The following is a 17,133-nucleotide window of genomic DNA, read 5'->3' on the forward strand; positions in this document are numbered from 1 at the left end:
TTCTCTTCCCACACACTCTTTGACAAATTGTCCAAAGTTCAAAATACCGCCGCACTAAATATCCACCAACCCAACCCCCACCACAACCTATTCCACCACCTTCATCCCTTACCACACAAGCCTTGTCATCTGAGTGAATTCCCACAGTCTGATGATGACCAACAACAGGTTGAAATGATCGTCACTATACAAAAGTAAGTGCATTTTCACTTCAAAAGTTTTTAAAATTCAAGAAATACGTTTGTCGAAATCGTCTCATGACCTTATTTCATTAGTTGCAAAATCTTTTCTTATCGTTGAGGGGAAAATTACATGTACAAAACCGCCAGCAAAAGACAACCTGATGATCCGCCGGTCGAGGCTGCATATACGCTCAGTTCAAATGCAGTAGCACATATGTTTGATGAGATACGATTTGAGTTGGCAGGTACAGTCGTTGCAAAGAGTCGACTAGTAGGTATTACTTCTACTATTAAATCATATTTAGTGAAACAACTAAACGATAAAAATACATATGATTTAGCAGGTTTCACTGATAGTGCATCAACACTAACTAATAATACTTTTGCTTATTGCGTACCGTTAAAATTACTTGAATATTTTGTAATTTTGAATATGAGACAAGAGCTTGTGCTTTTGAGATCCGCAACAGATATTAATTGTATTCAGTCGCCGCAAGCAACATCAATGTCATTGGAAATAACAAAATTGCTTTGGAAAGTGCCCTATATTCATGTAGATGATCATTTAAGATTGAAATTTCTGAAAATTGTTGATCAGGATAGGCCATTGAAAATTGCATTCAGAAAATGGGATATCCACGAATATCCTCAGCTGCCGAACAGTGTTAGCACGATTTGACTATAAAGACGGCTTCAAAAGCTGATACACCGCGATTTGTAATATTAGCATTTCAGACAAACAGGAAAAATGTAATGGGAAAGACAATGTCGAAATTTGATATGTGCAAATTGCATGATGTTAAACTTTTCCTGAATAGTGAATATCTGCCGTATGATCGTATAAATGGAAACAAACAACTTTTGTACAAAATGTTTATTGAATTTGCGCCCAGCTATTATAATTTAGGACTTCATACTGATTATGGTACAGTTGTAGATTATAAAACTTTTACTGATTGCTGTCCAATAATTGTACTAGATTGTTCACATCAAGCTGATCATTTAACATCATCAACAGACATTCGATTGGAAATGGAGTTTACAGAAATGTGCCAAATTTAACGACTGCATATTGTATTTTGATAGTGACACATTAGTAGAATACAAACCATTGAGCGCATTAGTTCGTGAAGTACAGTAATTTGACGCAAGAGCGAGCTATGCATGACGGTGTGAAGGAGGAGGGGGGTATATAAAAGTGCGTGTATGAACAGTAATTACATCAGTGTTCAGTTGTAATGTGTTCTAATAGCTTGAATAATAACATAGATATTCCTCAGTCGTCATTATCATCATCATCATCATCATCATTGTCATCATTGACAAAAGCAAAATTTGATGCATTTGTACATAGAATGTGTGCATGCACCGACGGACAACAGAAAATGGACGATGATGAGCAAGTATCAACAAAATTTCGAGACTTTGAAATGTAAAAAGAAAAAAAATCGTCCAGAAAATGGACGATGATGAGCAAGTATCACAAAAATTTCGAGACTTCGAAACTTCGAGACTTCAAAAGACTACAATGCGACTTGGATAAAGAAGAAGAAGAATTTGAGAAGGAGGCAGCAAGAATTGAGGAGGAGAAGAGAGAGACGAATGTTCGTGAAGAAGAATGGGACAGGTTTTCGAAAAATGATGACATTGATTTTGCTGTAGTGAGTTTCATTTTTTCAAAAGTGATGATAATTTTATCATTATTAAGAGGTAGCCATAATCGATTACAAACTACGACATATTGTGCTACACTTTAAATCACCATTTCCGAAAACATTACTGAGTAGAAAAAGTACCGTGATGTCAGTTGGCTTGAACATAACTATCATAAAATTAGATGGGACCAAGGTGACTTAATTTACACTGACGCGCTGCTTGCTTCATATTTGCAAAATTATACCACAATCTATACAAAGGGAAGAGAAAAAGCACAGTTTTTGAAAAGTTACACGACAATGTGCTTACTATGCCGGAGGATATTCAAAAACCAGACTATACAATGTTTGAAATTCTTGGTGTTTTAGTGTATGCAAAATTCATAACAAATCGTCCAATTCCCGGTGTGCACTTTTCAGTGCGTATCATTATTTGACAATCATGATGTGTAACAAGCAAACAAAGGAGAATAGTGCTGCTTCAATGCCTACAAACAATATGAGTTCATTGAATCGTAATGCTGCTGCTGCTGATATCGATTATACATGCGAAAATAATAGAATGGAAAGTATGAAACATTATAACTGCTAACTAAACAACGAAGAAGCAACTATGCCTGACAAGGTTTTTATTTTGATGGGGAAGCATACTGTGTGTTTATTGTGGATTTGATTTGATTTCGCATAAAGCGAGAGTATGCAGTCTGACCTGTGCGAAAATGTAGGTAGTGGTGGAAGGGAGAAGCGAAAAGTCAATAAATTTCACTGTTCTAGTACCACTCATTTAGAGTACCTTCGGTAGCAGCAGATTGAAGAGCTATAATGAATCCACAAACTTGGACTTATGCGCCAGAATGTTTAGAAATTAAATTACAAAACTACATTGAATGGTATGATTTGTGTCAAAAAGCAATAGAGACAAAAAACAGTAGTATTGCTAGACAATTGAAAGCAATATTTCTAAATACAGTTAATATTAACGATATCAGTGATTACTTAGCTTATTACAGACCCTTTAGTTTGAATGTAAACAAGCTAATAAGAATTGAAGAAGAAATTTTAAGATCGCTCGAGGTGAACAGGGAAAAGAAGATGCGACTAGCTGTAAAGAAGAGGTGAAGCGGCGGAGAGAAAGGAATGCGGCTACATGTAAAGAAGAAGCGACTAGCTGTAAAGAGAAAAGGTTAAGGTGAACAGCGGAGAAGAAGGAATGCGGCTACATGTGAAGAAGAAGAGAAGTAGAAAGCGAGAGTGCGTGTGAAGGTGATGGAGGGGAGACAACATCATGATACGGCGGGAAGTCAACAGAAGGAAAGGTGTGAGGAGGCGTGGTAGGGGGAGAACGAGTCAACAGAAGGAATGTGTAAAAGTGGAAGGAGTCGACAGGAAACGGAATGGGAGGCGGTTGTGGGGGACTGATGGCTTAACAGGTTTGTGTGCGCTCAGTCTTTAACCGACAACCCACATTGAAGCAAGCATAGCTTATTACTCTTGCACTCGAATGCGCGCGCGGTAAGCTTTTATTTTGATCACCATCTACAGAGAAGCAACACCAGCACTGGAAATGATAGACTTTTTAGTATGAAGTCATTCAATTATATTTCGAAAACTGAATATCCAACGGTCTCACTCAAAGATCTGACCATGATTCGTGGTACTGTGTTGTACACGCTAGATTGGTGAGAACACAGCAGGGACAGCGAATCATAATGAGGTTATACGATCATGACAGCAATGGTGACTATTATTGCGAAGTTTACTTACCTGAGAAATTTCTGAGTGTATTGAATCTTCAAACACTTGAGGATTTCAACAAACAAAAACTCTATCTGAAGTGTGTACAGCGAGAAGGTAAATCGCCTCTTGTTCTTCTAGAAGAAGAAAGAATATATGAAAAAAATAAAAAAAAAAAACCCATTCCCATCATTGATTGTGCAATAGCCTAATGTTGATTAATACTTTGTAATGAATAACTATAGTAGTATGTAGAATAGATTAGCCTATCTATTCTACATCCTATTATAGTGACATTCAATTAGAGTTTTCTCAATATGGGGATAGCACATTAAAAAAAGCACCACCATTCCTTTACAGCATAGTGTGGGGAAAATGACATCTCATACTAACAAATATGAAATGTAATTTTTTTCATTCTTCCTGTGGTGGAGGAAAAAAGGAACATGCACTATATTGTTGTGCAATAGGCCTAATGTTGATTAACACTTTGTAATGAATAACTATAGTAGTATGTAGAATAGATTAGCCTATCTATATACATCCTATTATAGCGACATTCAATTAGAGTTTTCTCAATATGGGGAAAGCACATTAAAAAAAGCGCCACCATTCCTTTTACAGCATAGTGTGGGGAAAATGACATCTCATACGAACAAATATGAAATGTAATTTTTTTATTCTTCCTGTGGTGGAGGAAAACAAGGAACATATTATTGTAGTTTAATTTGCACCAAACTTTGTGCGCTAGTAGTGTAGTTTGAGAGTTTAGCGCTAGTAGTGTAGTTTGAGAGTTTAGCGCTAGTAGTGTAGTTTGAGAGTTTAGATATCTGTGATTTTAAAGATTTTAAAGATTTTAAATGTGGGGATATTTTTAATATGCTAATCAGGTTGGCACCACTTAATTGCTGAAGCAGGTGTGACTGGGGCAGATGTCAGAACACCTGCTACAACAAAGATGGCCGTCGGGGGCACTTCCTGGGTAGGGGAACCTCTTCCTATTGGTTGGGGGCGGGGACTTTGGTGGGGGATGACAGATGTTTTTGACACCTGCTACAACAAAGATGGCCGTCGGGGCCTGGGGAACCTCTTCCTATTGGTTGGGGCGGTGGGGGACAAAATGGCCGACACTAGGGAAGGGGGGTGGAGGGCCGCCATTTTGACCACGCCCCCAGCCAATAGGAAGCGAGGGGGCGGGCCAAAATGGTGGACTGGGCAGGGGGGGCGTGGCCACGCCCTTGCTTCCTATTGGCTGGGGGCGGGGCAAAATGGCGGGCTGGGGCAGGGGGGGTGGAGGGGGAGGCCACACCCCTCGATTTCTATTGGATAGGCAGCTCTCTCAAAACACCACTACTCATGTTGTTCCTCAAGGTTCAATTTTAGACCCTCTTCTTTTCACTCTGTATGCAAATGACCTCCCCTCTTCTATAAAATTTTCCAGTTTCCATACATATGCAGATGACCTTCAAATTTATGCAAGTTGTCCCATCACTTAACTAAATGTAACCGTGCAAAAAATGAATCAAGACATAAGTTCGATAGTGGAATGGACAAGACGAAACGGCCTCAGACTCAACACAACCCATACTTATTGGTTACTCACGTTTAGAAAACAATATAGACTTCAACTCGATACATAAAATAACTGTGATGGTAATGTGATTCCTACTGCAACTCAGTGAAAAACCTAGGAATCATTATGGATAAAAACCTCGACTGGTCAGAACAAGTCAATAAAATCTGTAGAAAGGTTTTCTCAGCAATGCATTCACTTGAAAAATTACAAGATGTCCTTCCTAGAAGTATACGATTACTACTGGTCCAATCTCTTATTTTTCCACATTTCATGTACTGCAACTCAGTCCTCAATGACATGCAAATTTGCGTCGTGTAGACGGGAGATCGATGTAAATTTCTGAGGTTTGAAGGTTTGTGCTTTCTTCGATCAATCTCAGCCAGGTTTGCGTCAATTTTTCTAGGAAACGATTATGTCTCATCTAGCCATCAAAACCTAAATCGCTTCAAAATGAAGATAGAGAATTCGCGATTTCAGATTCGGATTCAGCACCCTCAAATTAAAGATGTGCGAGGTCAATTCTCAAAAATACTCAAAAACAAGGAAGATTTTTTAATGGATAATAATGATATTATTTACTCTATAGTATTGTAATAAATATAGTTATTCACTCTTTACTTGATAAGTAGTATTCTAGATTATTTTTATTGAGGAGAAAGAGGAGAAGTGGGAGGAGGAGGAGTAGTTGGAGGAGGTGGAGGAGGAGGAGTAGGTGAGCGAGGAGGAGGAGTAGGTGGAGGAGGAGGAAGAGGAGGAGATGGAGTAGTTGAGGAGGAGGAGGAATAGGTGGGCGAAGAGGAGGAGTAGGTGGAGGAGGTGGAGTAGTTGAGGAGGTGGAGGAGGAGAAAGAGTAGAGTGAGGACGAGTAGGTGGGCGAGGTGGAGAAGTAGGTGGAGGAGGAGGAAGAGGAGGAGAAGGAGTAGTTGAGGAGGAGGAGGAATATTTGGAGGAGGAGGAGGAATAGGTGGGCGAAGAGGAGGAGTAGGTGGGCGAAGAGGAGAGTAGGTGGTGGAGGAGGAGGAGGAGGCGAAGGAGAAGGTGGAGGAGGAAGAGGAGCAGGAGGAGGAACAGTTGGAGGAGGAGGAAGTGTAGGGTGAGGAGAAGGAGGAGGAGTAAATGAGGAGGTGAAGGAGGAGTAGTTGAGGAGGAGGAGTAGGTGGAGGAGGAGGAGTAGTTGAGGAGGAGGAGGAATAGGTGGGCGAAGAGGAGGAGTAGGTGGAGGAGGAGGAAGAGGAGGCTTGAGTTACTATTCATCTCAAGTTTATAAACACTTCAAAGACTTCGTATAGAATTATATATGATTTAGTTTATAATACAGGTTTGTGTTAAAGTTGGTGTCGTGTGAACAGAGGTTTGAGCAAACTTGGCTCAAAGCCAGATTTGCGTAAACCTGGTTTTGAGCCAAGTTTGCGCAAATATCGTTGTCGTGTAGACCCGGCATTACACTCAATGATAAAATGCAGCGCTGCCAAAATTATTTTCTACGTTTTGTTTACTCTCTTGAATGCCATGAACATTTCACCCCAGCACACATGCTAGTTCTACCCTGAAGCTTCCCGATCAGAGACGTTTCAGAATAATCAAACTTATTAGAGATACTTCAAAATATGACAATCCTAACTATTTCAAAAATGATTTCAAATTTGTTTCCAATGGTAGGAGGATAGACGCTTCCCATACTAGAACTGGTGCAAATACTCTCAGGATACCTAATCATCGAACCACTGTCTATTCCAAATCGTTCCTTGTCAGTGCTTGTCGTGAATGGAAAAACTTCCCAACTCTATTAAATGCATTGAGAGCCGAGTGGGTTTCATCCTGTCTTTGAAAAAGTATCTTATAGAGAAAATGACTGAGTCTGTCCAACCCTAGAGCAATGCATGACAAATATTCTAATCTCCCTTCCTTTCCATTCTTCATTCCATTCATTCATCCATTTTCCACATCCCATCTCTATTCTACATAATACATCTTCATCTTCCCATCTTAAGATTCTCTGTTCTTTAGTATTGTATATTGTCAATATTAATCAATCAATTTCTAAAATTTCAATTTAAATCCCACTCTATAACGTTTGTTCCATTTATCAAATTTAATATCAATGCAATATTGTATTCACTATTACTCACTCTAATTTCATTCATTCATAATTCTAAGATTAAAATAAACTGGTTTTTAACTTATTAAGTAGAGTTTCTTATTTGAACATTACTTGTTATGGGAGTTATAATTCCCAACAGCTCTAATTCATCACAACCCGGTCGTATGTTAATGGAAAGGATATGTTATATCCTTCTTAGAGAATCGACAATATTTGTTGAAACACCGCCGATTTATGAAGTTACATCACATTATTATATTATCGTTATTTTAATTGCATTCAATCTTTATTCTCATTGATTAATAATTTAAGCTTTGTAAAATTCTTTGAATAACTAGCATTATCGTCATTAATGTAAATTAGTGTATAAGCCAGTAATTATTGTAACATACATAAATAAGAAATCTAATCTAATCTCTTTTATTTCTCTTCTTTTTGCAAAGCGCGCGTGAACTGTGCATTAAATATATGGATAATTTATAATTCCTGTGCTCTACTTTCTGCTCTACAACCTGAAACCAGGTAAAGAGATCTATCTCACGTAGATTTCCAGGTACACCTGATACCAATGATCCTTGTATTTAGTAATAGGTGACCACTGAAGGTTTGTTGCAGTGCACTCCAAGGCATGCGATAAAGTCGCCTCAATAATACAACAATCTCTATTTGCATTGCATGTTATTAGTAAGCGATTTTAGATTATTTCCAACAATATTATAACATTTCATAACCTTCTTAAGGTAGGTGACCTATCACTTTAGCTGCCATATCTCATTTGATATTTGTTCAATCCTGACAAATAAGTTGTCAATCGATTTGTAATTCAATTTGCTGAAAAACGTAAAACCAACCTTTAATTATATGCAAAATGAACGGGTTTTTGGTTATTTAAGAAATGGAATTTTAGACAGCCGTCATTTTGTTTTATGAATTTGAAAAATTGTCATAATTTTTTTTGTAGCTCTCTCTTGTTTTCATCAATGATTGTGCCATTTCTCATTTTTAATGTTCAGCCATTATTGAGAAAAAAAATAGTAAGTGAAAATCAAAATGGCGTCAGTATGAGTAACTAAGGACTTCCGCACAGTTTTAAAATGATGATCGGATATAGTTCGTACCCAAGAACAATGTCCTAGAATATTGGTAGGGAGTTTGGAAACACTCTGCATAAATCTATTTGTCAAAATCATGAATGCAAGATTTTTTCCAATGTTCTAGGAGAATAAAACCATTTTATAGGGAAATGTCCAAATTTATTACGATTTATACAGTAATTAGTGAAAAACAATGAAACTTCACATAAGTCTAATCACAGAAGATAGATAAGAGCCTAATTTATTTTATAGAAGTCAAGTAGTATAGGGAAAAGGTTACCTTACACTCGACATAAAAATCCTATACGGTATTTCGCTCACCATACTATCCACATATAGCTCTCACATTACAAGATTTCTTATTCTTACGAAACAGCCCTAGTTGTAAGGCCTATAAAATAAAATGTCGAGTTCACACAAATATCGTTTGACTAACGGATAATCAATGAAGTCGATGGGGTTCGACTACAAACTCTACGGTTTCTAATGTAGCAGCTTCCCAATAATATATCTATGCTCTGCTAAGCAGACAGAGAATAAGATTAGTTCTTGTGGAAGCTTTCACACATTGGTAGACTGCAAATTTGTGAACACTCCCATTAACATAATGTCTACCCAGCTGAACAGAAATTGATAGGAAAGCAGAGCTTTCAGGAATATGTTCAGTATTTGAATACCCACAAGAAATATAACATAGTATTTTTTACGGATACTGTTAATTTTTAAACTTCTCTCTATATTCGCTATTAATTTGTTTGGAGTCTTTTTTAATGCGGATAATTGACAACAGAGTCTAAAAGCTTTGACAGTTAATGAATTCTACCAAAGTCACTTCTAGTAGTATAGCATAGCAACAAGCTGGCAACGCTGTAATACCAGGACTGAATTCAGCTGTCAGATGATTGGATGCATGCAATAGGCTCAATAACAGGAGATAACTCTGAGCCAGCAGTGTCACGCCCAAAATTTCTTGTTTGTGTTAGCTCAAAAAATAGATCACAAATTTTATTAAGTGGACAATTATAACCTAATTTCTGGACTCCTTTCTGGAATCTATATGATTCAAAATTTGGGGGAGTTTAAATATAAATAATAAAGAATAAGTGAACTTTTTAATAATAAAACTGAAAACATTTGAATTGGAATTTTGTAATAATTGTGTATTTTTGAATCAATAAATGGAATAAATAAATACCTGCTGATATTAAGCCGGGACTCGGTCATGCAGCGTCCCGATCCTACTCATGTTCGATATTTGTGGGGTTTAAAGGAGTGATGGTATGACGGACATGTATTCTACACATGTTCGTCATACCATCATTCTAGGCCATTTTCATCTGATCTGATCGGAGTGGTATCGTAAAGTTGCATGAAGCCGGGGACACCCTTGTCATGCAGCATTCCGATCTCAATCCGATCAAGTTTAGGCCTCAGCTCTGTGACTACAACAGATCAGCGATTCTTCCAATTTTGTTTGATAGGTTTGAGACCAAATCCTCCATGCATTAACAACATGCACACTTATTTTGTTAGGGAAAGGTTTGAAAGATAATTTTTGACCCCGCAGTTCTGTTCAAGGTAGTAAGGAGGTGAACATACCAAAAGTTCCCACCTCTACCCCATGTTCAAGGTGCTAAGCACCCTGTTCTAAGGGGGTTTGATTGATTATTTGCCTTTATTAGGGCGGAGTTAGTACTCCTGGTCCTCTCGGCCATACAACCTCAAAATGTTATATGGGGGTGGGAGTGTTCAAAGGTATCATTTTCTGGTTTCTCACAAACTATGCATCTTACGGACATGACTATTCCAAATTGAAGCTTATACAGGGTGATTCATAATTATGGTAAAATAATTCAATACGTGATAGTAGAGGTAAAAATAAGAAAAAAAGTTCTAATAAACATATATCCATAAACGCTTCATTAGCGAGCTATACAGAGTGAAAGATTTCGCCCGGAATTCAGTTCCTCTGGTGAAATACACCGATGCTGAATTGTTTGGGGACTAGTTTTTGAAAAACTTATGCTGGATTCATATGGAAAAATATCTGAAAAATTGAATAAAACTAGTCTGGAAGCTGTAGTGTGAGTAGTTTTTGAGAAAAAAGTTGAAGTATGCAAAAAATCTAACTAGAAAAACATAGACTTCTACGTTTGATGCCCAATAACTTTCTTCAATGACGAGTAAACAAATAATTTTTCGCAATAAAAATTGTAGAGAATTTAATTCTGAAAAGAATTATGTAAGCTGTGTAAACTAAATTTAAATAAAAGTTGAATAAAATGTATTCTTATGTAGTAAATTACACCATAAAAATTTGTTGTTTTATGAGGAGAGAACTAATGACTCATAGGTTGTAGCTGATTGCAAATAAAACATGGATTTAAATAACAGCTGTTCCAAAACAGCTGATTTATTTTGTTTTAAATGAGAAAATATTTAAGAAAAATTATTAGCTGAAAATTATTTTCAGAAATATTTTAGCTCACTGTTGAACAAAACAACAAACTGTAAGTTAGGCCTACTGTGACCGCGCTGTGTTTTTTTGTTTAATCTATTAACCAGTCATTTGTAACCATTTCACTTTGCTTTTGTGTTAAGTGTTAACTTTTTAAAAAATGGCAGGTAATTTTAGACATTATACATACTCCGAATTAGCTGACATGCATTTAATGTATGGAATGGGACACTATACTGAAAATAGTACTGAAGCAAGACGTTTGTATCAAGAGAACTTTCCTAACCGAGTATGTCCAAGCTCAAGGTTTTTTGCCACTATTCATCAACATCTGTCTGAAAAGGTTCTTTGATATCCAAAGAGCACATTTATGCAGGCAGACCCCGATCTACTATGACTGTTGAGTTAGGAGAACAAGTTCTTAATGAAATTTATGAACTTCCAGAGAAGAGCACGAGAGAATTGTCAGTGCAGTTTAATGTCAATCAATCTATTATTTGGAGGATACTAAAAGAGCAACAATTACATCCATACCACCTCCAGAAAGTTCATACTCTATTGCCACGCGACTGTATTCCCCGTGCTGGTATTTGCCGATGGTTTTTAGTAAAATTTGTTAACCCAAACTTTTCAACAAACGTTCTATTTACCGACGAGGCACTCTTTACAAGAACAGCTATCGTTAACGTCCACAACAAACATATTTGGGCAGATGAGAATCCTCATGCCATTAGTCCTAATCTTCCACAACATCAGTTTTCAGTAAAAATTTGGGCAGGAATCATAGGAGATCATCTACTTCTGTTCGAGCTTCCTCCCAGGCTTGATGGCATAATCTACTTGAACTTTTTGAGAGAGGAGCTATGTATCTCACTTGAACATGTACCTCTTCAGTAGCACCAAAACATTTGGTTTATGCATGATGGAGCTCCAGCACACTTCAGTGTTGCTGTTCGTGAACACCTGAGTCACAGCTTTCCAAATCAATGGATAGGCCGAGGTAGGCCAGTTCCATGGCCAGCTAGGTCACCAGACTTAAATCCTTTGGATTTTTATCTTTGGGGATACTTGAAAACCTTAGTATACAATACTCCGATTGATACCATTGAAGAACTCCGATTAAGGATTTTGAATGGAATAGAAATTATAAAGCAGACTCCTGGAATATTTGAACGGGTCCGACAATCGATGACAAGACGTCTGAACATATGCATTTAGAACAACGGAGGTCACTTTGAACATCATCTTTAGTCTTTTGGTATAAGTTTAATGTCATTTAGATATGTTACTTCCATATAAAAATAAAACTTCTCATAAAAACCGAATATTCTATTTGCAATCAGCTACAACTTATGAGTTATTAGTTCTCTCCTCATAAAACAGCAAATTTTTGTGGTGTAATGTACTACATAAGAATACATTTTATTCAACTTTTATTTAAATTTAGTTTACACAGCTTACATAATTCTTTTCAGAATTAAATTCTCTACCATTTTTATTACGAAAAATTATTTGTTTACTCGTCATTGAAGAATTGAGTATCAAACGTAGAAGTCTATGTTTTTCTAGTTAGATTTTTTGCATATTTCAACTTTTTTCTCAAAAACTACTCACACTACAGCTTCCAGACTAGTTTTATTCAATTTTTCAGATAACACTAAACAACACTAAAGGTGCTACAACAATCGTGGGAAATTCGTCAAATTATGCATTAAATTGAAGAGAATAATATTCTCTCATAGGTTTATATCATTAAGCTCTATAAGTTCATGAATCGCATGGAATTGTTCTAGCGATTTTTAAAAAGTTGTAAGAGCAAAAATAGCAAATAATTGTAGGCAAATGTATTTTTCTTTTAAATGTCACACCTTCAAGAGCGGATTTCTCAAAAACTATAGAATATATAGAAAAAGTTCGCAGATGAATATTGTAGGGAATTATATCAGCTACAATTTTATGTAGAATAGTTATGTCCATGAGATGCATAATTTTCGAGTTATATGCAAGAAACCAGAAAATTGTACCTTCAAGAAAGTTTAAATTGCCCTTCTTCACACAGGGTAGGGGTGAGGACTTTTAAGCCTCAATTCCAAGCCACTTTTCTATTTTTAAGACGGTTGACTTTCAAGCCTTTCAAGTCTGCAATTCTGGTATTTATGTTAACCTCCTTACTACCCTTAACAGAACTGCGGGGTCAAAAATTGTCTTCCAAACTTTCTATAACTTTTTTAGAGTATTCATTGCCTAGACTATAGAGTTTAATGTATCTTTTCTGTTCCGAAAACAAAAACTCAATTGTTATTCATATGTTGTTCAGCCTATATCCTTGAAATAACGTTATTTCTTATTTACTACTGAGAATCACTGGAAGAACTGCTGCTGGAGTCGGTGGACATGACCTCCACGTCTTCGGCGTCTTTGTGATTGCGGGTGTCCATGGCTATGGAGCCCTGGCCTGGCACGGTCATGTGCATCTCACCCGACAGATGCCAAGCGAACTGGTTCTGTTGAGAAGCTGGAGGTTCTGCAAAAATATCAACAAACCACAATATTATCGTAAAATCCTATACTATTAAACGAGCGATTTCTGTTTAAATATATGTTTTTATGTGTGTATGTCACCGGATCTCAAAAACGGCTCTAACGATTCTCACGAAATTTGGAGCAAAGAAGGTTTATGATATAAAAATTAGATTGCTCTAGGTCTCATTTCTGGGAAAACTCGCTGAAGGACATTAAAAGGATAATTCATCCTTGGAAAAACAGCTGAAATTTCCGTCGTCTGTCGATAAATAGAAGTGAGTGAGCGAGTGCGTGTGTAGGAGTGAGACAGAATTATGTTCAGCTGTTGATCTATTGCATTCAATCCGCTGATATCAAGAGAAATATTAGGTATCAGGAACATTAATCGATATGATCAACTTATAAACTATTATATATTATCATTTCCTCTTACGTAATAATAATTTTCTATGCTTTTGTACTCCAGAGCGAAGCTCGGTAACCCCCCCCCCCCGATATTAATTATAAAAAAGTTGAATTAATGGTAATATTAGACAGAAATTAGACACAAGACGCTTGTGCTTGAGGACAAGGCTTTACAAGGGCCATACAGCTAATCAGTGGCAATAGCAGTTAAGTAGTAATAGTGATAATGTATTATTTGTGAATCTTATTGAAATCTGTATTTTAAAGATTTTCCCGGCAGGAGAATCTATTTGAGAAATTCGACGAAAATTTCATATCACTGTTCCTTTGAACAGTTATATTCGAACAGTTCATAATTCACAATGTGAATAATACATAAGCGTAATTTATGGAATGGACTATACTGTAATAGTAAATATTTGGATTCTAGTTGATCCATTTTCTATACAAAAAATTGTGAAAAGAAACATTCAAACTGCTACAAAAACACTAGTAATTACTTGTTTATAGAAAAGGATCTGGACTAAACCTATTAATTAACATTTTGCGATGACGCGATGAATAAGTAATAATTTTAAATTACCTGGTGGATGTCCCGTACGATGGATGTCAGATAGGCTGCCCTGCTGAGCCACCATGTGACCGTTCAGGGGCAAATCGCCAAATCTTCCAAGAAATCCCATACGCATTTCAATATCTGAAATAATAGTCCACTAAATTTTCTCTATTCATAAAATTAGAAAATTAATATTACCTGTCAACGTGAATACAATAAACTTACTCTAGAATCTCTATCCACAGAAATCGTTTCTTTCGTTTATAAATATGAATACTTCGTGGATAGATTAACATTGTGAACTAACTTAGAATTATTGTGTGAAATCTACTGATGAATTCCATAAAATCAGTGAAAGTTTCAAACAACAGTCCTTATTGAGATATTGAACAACCTATGCTGGAACACTTTTTTTGGAGTTTGAATGAGATTTACTTTTTTATGTGAATGAGAATCAGATGGTTCTAATAATTGTTAGAACTTTTGAACAGTCAGTTGTGCGTTCTCCCAGGCGTTCGGCTCGCAAACACGCAGCTGCTATTTTTGACCGCACTGTTCAACTAATTTTCCATGAAGACCTTCAACTTTATCCCTATAAATTAGTTGTTGTTCAAGAATTCACTGAACGCGATTTTGTTGCCCGTCAAAATGCATGTGATATGCTGATTGACAACCTGCCTGAAGACGCGGTCATTATTTTTAGTGACAAGGCTCATTTCCACATGCGATTCGTCAATGCTATTGTTTTTATGGGGTTATTTGAAATCTCTGGTTTATATCGATCGACAACGGACTATAGCACACCTTAAGAACAACATTCACGACGCCATTGGCAACATACCGATTGATATACTACAACGAAATTTCAAAAATCGACTTCATCAGTGTATGCGCAATGGGGGTCGCCATTGGTCTGATCTCATTTTCAGACTGCACGGAAAAATTAAGGATATTGTAATCTTATATGAAAAGAGATTAAACAATATCTGAAGTACTTTTGTTTTTATTGCCCTTTCATATAAGTAAGTTTCTCTGGCGCACCTTGTAGTTGTTCACTTCACAAAATTTTCAGACCTTAATTATTTTCACAAAGTAGATTTTTACATTTAGATGCTTCAAAACTAAACATAGAAGAAATATTTCACATTATTATCACTGAAATAGGAAATATTCACATCTGGTTGAATACTTAGCATCTGTGATTTAGAATGCGCGTTCGCCTCCTTAAATGCTAATTTTAATTTGGCGCGGTTCACCTCCTGTGCGATTTCAGCTTTATACTCTAGATACTCTTCAAATTCAAATTTGTTTCCACAACACGTTTCTTTGACAGCTTTTCTCTTTCTTTCCCCTCCCATGGTCTTTTCACTCTATAATTGATACCTTACACTTCCCTCAATCATCATTTCTTTCTTTCATTAATTTCATTTCATTAATTCTCATTCTGGTTCATTTTTAATTGTATATTGAATCACAAGGATAATTTTTATTTGAAGTTTAGTTATGAAAGCATAAATTACATCTTTCGATTTTGTATTCATTCATCCGATAGCTACTTATTTAATTTACTAGGAAACATGAGCTATATTCTTTACTTTTGTTTGCTACAATGTGACGATTCAACTCATTCCAGCATACATGCTTCGGCCCATGCATGGAATTATTATGCATATTGTCTTATTTATACTGTAATTACTGTATTTGTTAAATGAATGTATGAATATACTTCTATTGGCAAATGAAGTTTCATGCAAATTGGCTATATACAAATGACAATATGGTGAATCGAAGTCAAACACTTTGACTTGATTTGATTCAACTAAATTGTAATAACAACAATAGTGCTCTCTCATGAACTTATATTTCAATTTAGTATTTTATTTCTATTGGATGTTAATATTTAAATAATAGAATCATTATATATTGTGCATGTATCTCTATTTAACTGTAACACAGTATTTGTATGGCTAGTCCGTGAACAAATAAAATGATTATTTATTATTTATTTAATAACAACAATAAATTGGAATCTGTACATATCAGTTTCTTCTGCAAAGTTAAAAAATTATCAGCTCAAAATGTGAGGTTATAGCTTGTGTTACAGCTTGATAGTGATACTGCATCTTCATAGTTGCCACGTGATTTCAAATTATATCATAAAAAAAGCTTCCACAATAACATGAATATCATTCTCCAAAAAACACATGAACTATCAGTTTGTTACCTGTGGGATACGGTCTCCTCGGATCTCCAGGCTGCCACGTGAGAGGTGCACACACCGCGTTTGAAGCACTTATTCTGTGGGCAAATTTGATCAGATCTTCAGACGAAACAGGTTTTTTGTTGGCACGACTGATCGACTGCAGTTTTTGTTTGGCTTGGAAAATTGCTGTAGCCTGGAATAACAAATAAGAGTACAATAGATATATTTTTGTTCAAATTCAAGGTGAAGTAGGAAATTAGCAAGAAGAAGAGGAGGATGAGGATGTGTATATATGACACTTCAATAAAATAAAAATTGAAAGGAAAGCAGTAAATATCATCATTGTTTGGAGTCCTTATATATTTGACGAAATGCTACAATCCAGGTACGTTTGTTATGTTTAACTTTGGTGTCATCCAATAATATTATAACAACAACTTTTAAACTTTTTTCTCTTGTCACGCTCTCAGGAGCGCTCTCACGCTCTCTCAGGAGCGTGTATTTTTTTCCTAATTATAACAAAAATATTCCAACTGTTTCAATACATGACTTGTTCATAATTGAATGAGAAAAGAAAAAGTCAAAGACTGAAAAGTGCCTTTCATTTTTTCAGAAATCATCTTTACAGAAATATGCTTCTACATTA

General features: G+C 36.1%; 1 protein-coding gene across 1 annotated transcript; it reads right to left on the bottom strand.

Annotated features, from left to right (window-relative positions):
• Nucleotides 1-12,809: 12,809 nt before the first annotated feature.
• Nucleotides 12,810-16,716, bottom strand: LOC120356263 (mediator of RNA polymerase II transcription subunit 4-like; the record flags this gene model as incomplete). The annotated part of the gene is made up of 3 exons (XM_039445172.1): nt 12,810-13,324; nt 14,312-14,425; nt 16,509-16,716. Coding segments are annotated over 3 exons (495 nt in total), but the record flags the coding sequence as incomplete, so codon positions are not given.
• Nucleotides 16,717-17,133: the final 417 nt, after the last annotated feature.

Source organism: Nilaparvata lugens, unplaced genomic scaffold, assembly GCF_014356525.2.
Source record: "Nilaparvata lugens isolate BPH unplaced genomic scaffold, ASM1435652v1 scaffold6314, whole genome shotgun sequence".
Taxonomy (NCBI): domain Eukaryota; kingdom Metazoa; phylum Arthropoda; class Insecta; order Hemiptera; family Delphacidae; genus Nilaparvata; species Nilaparvata lugens.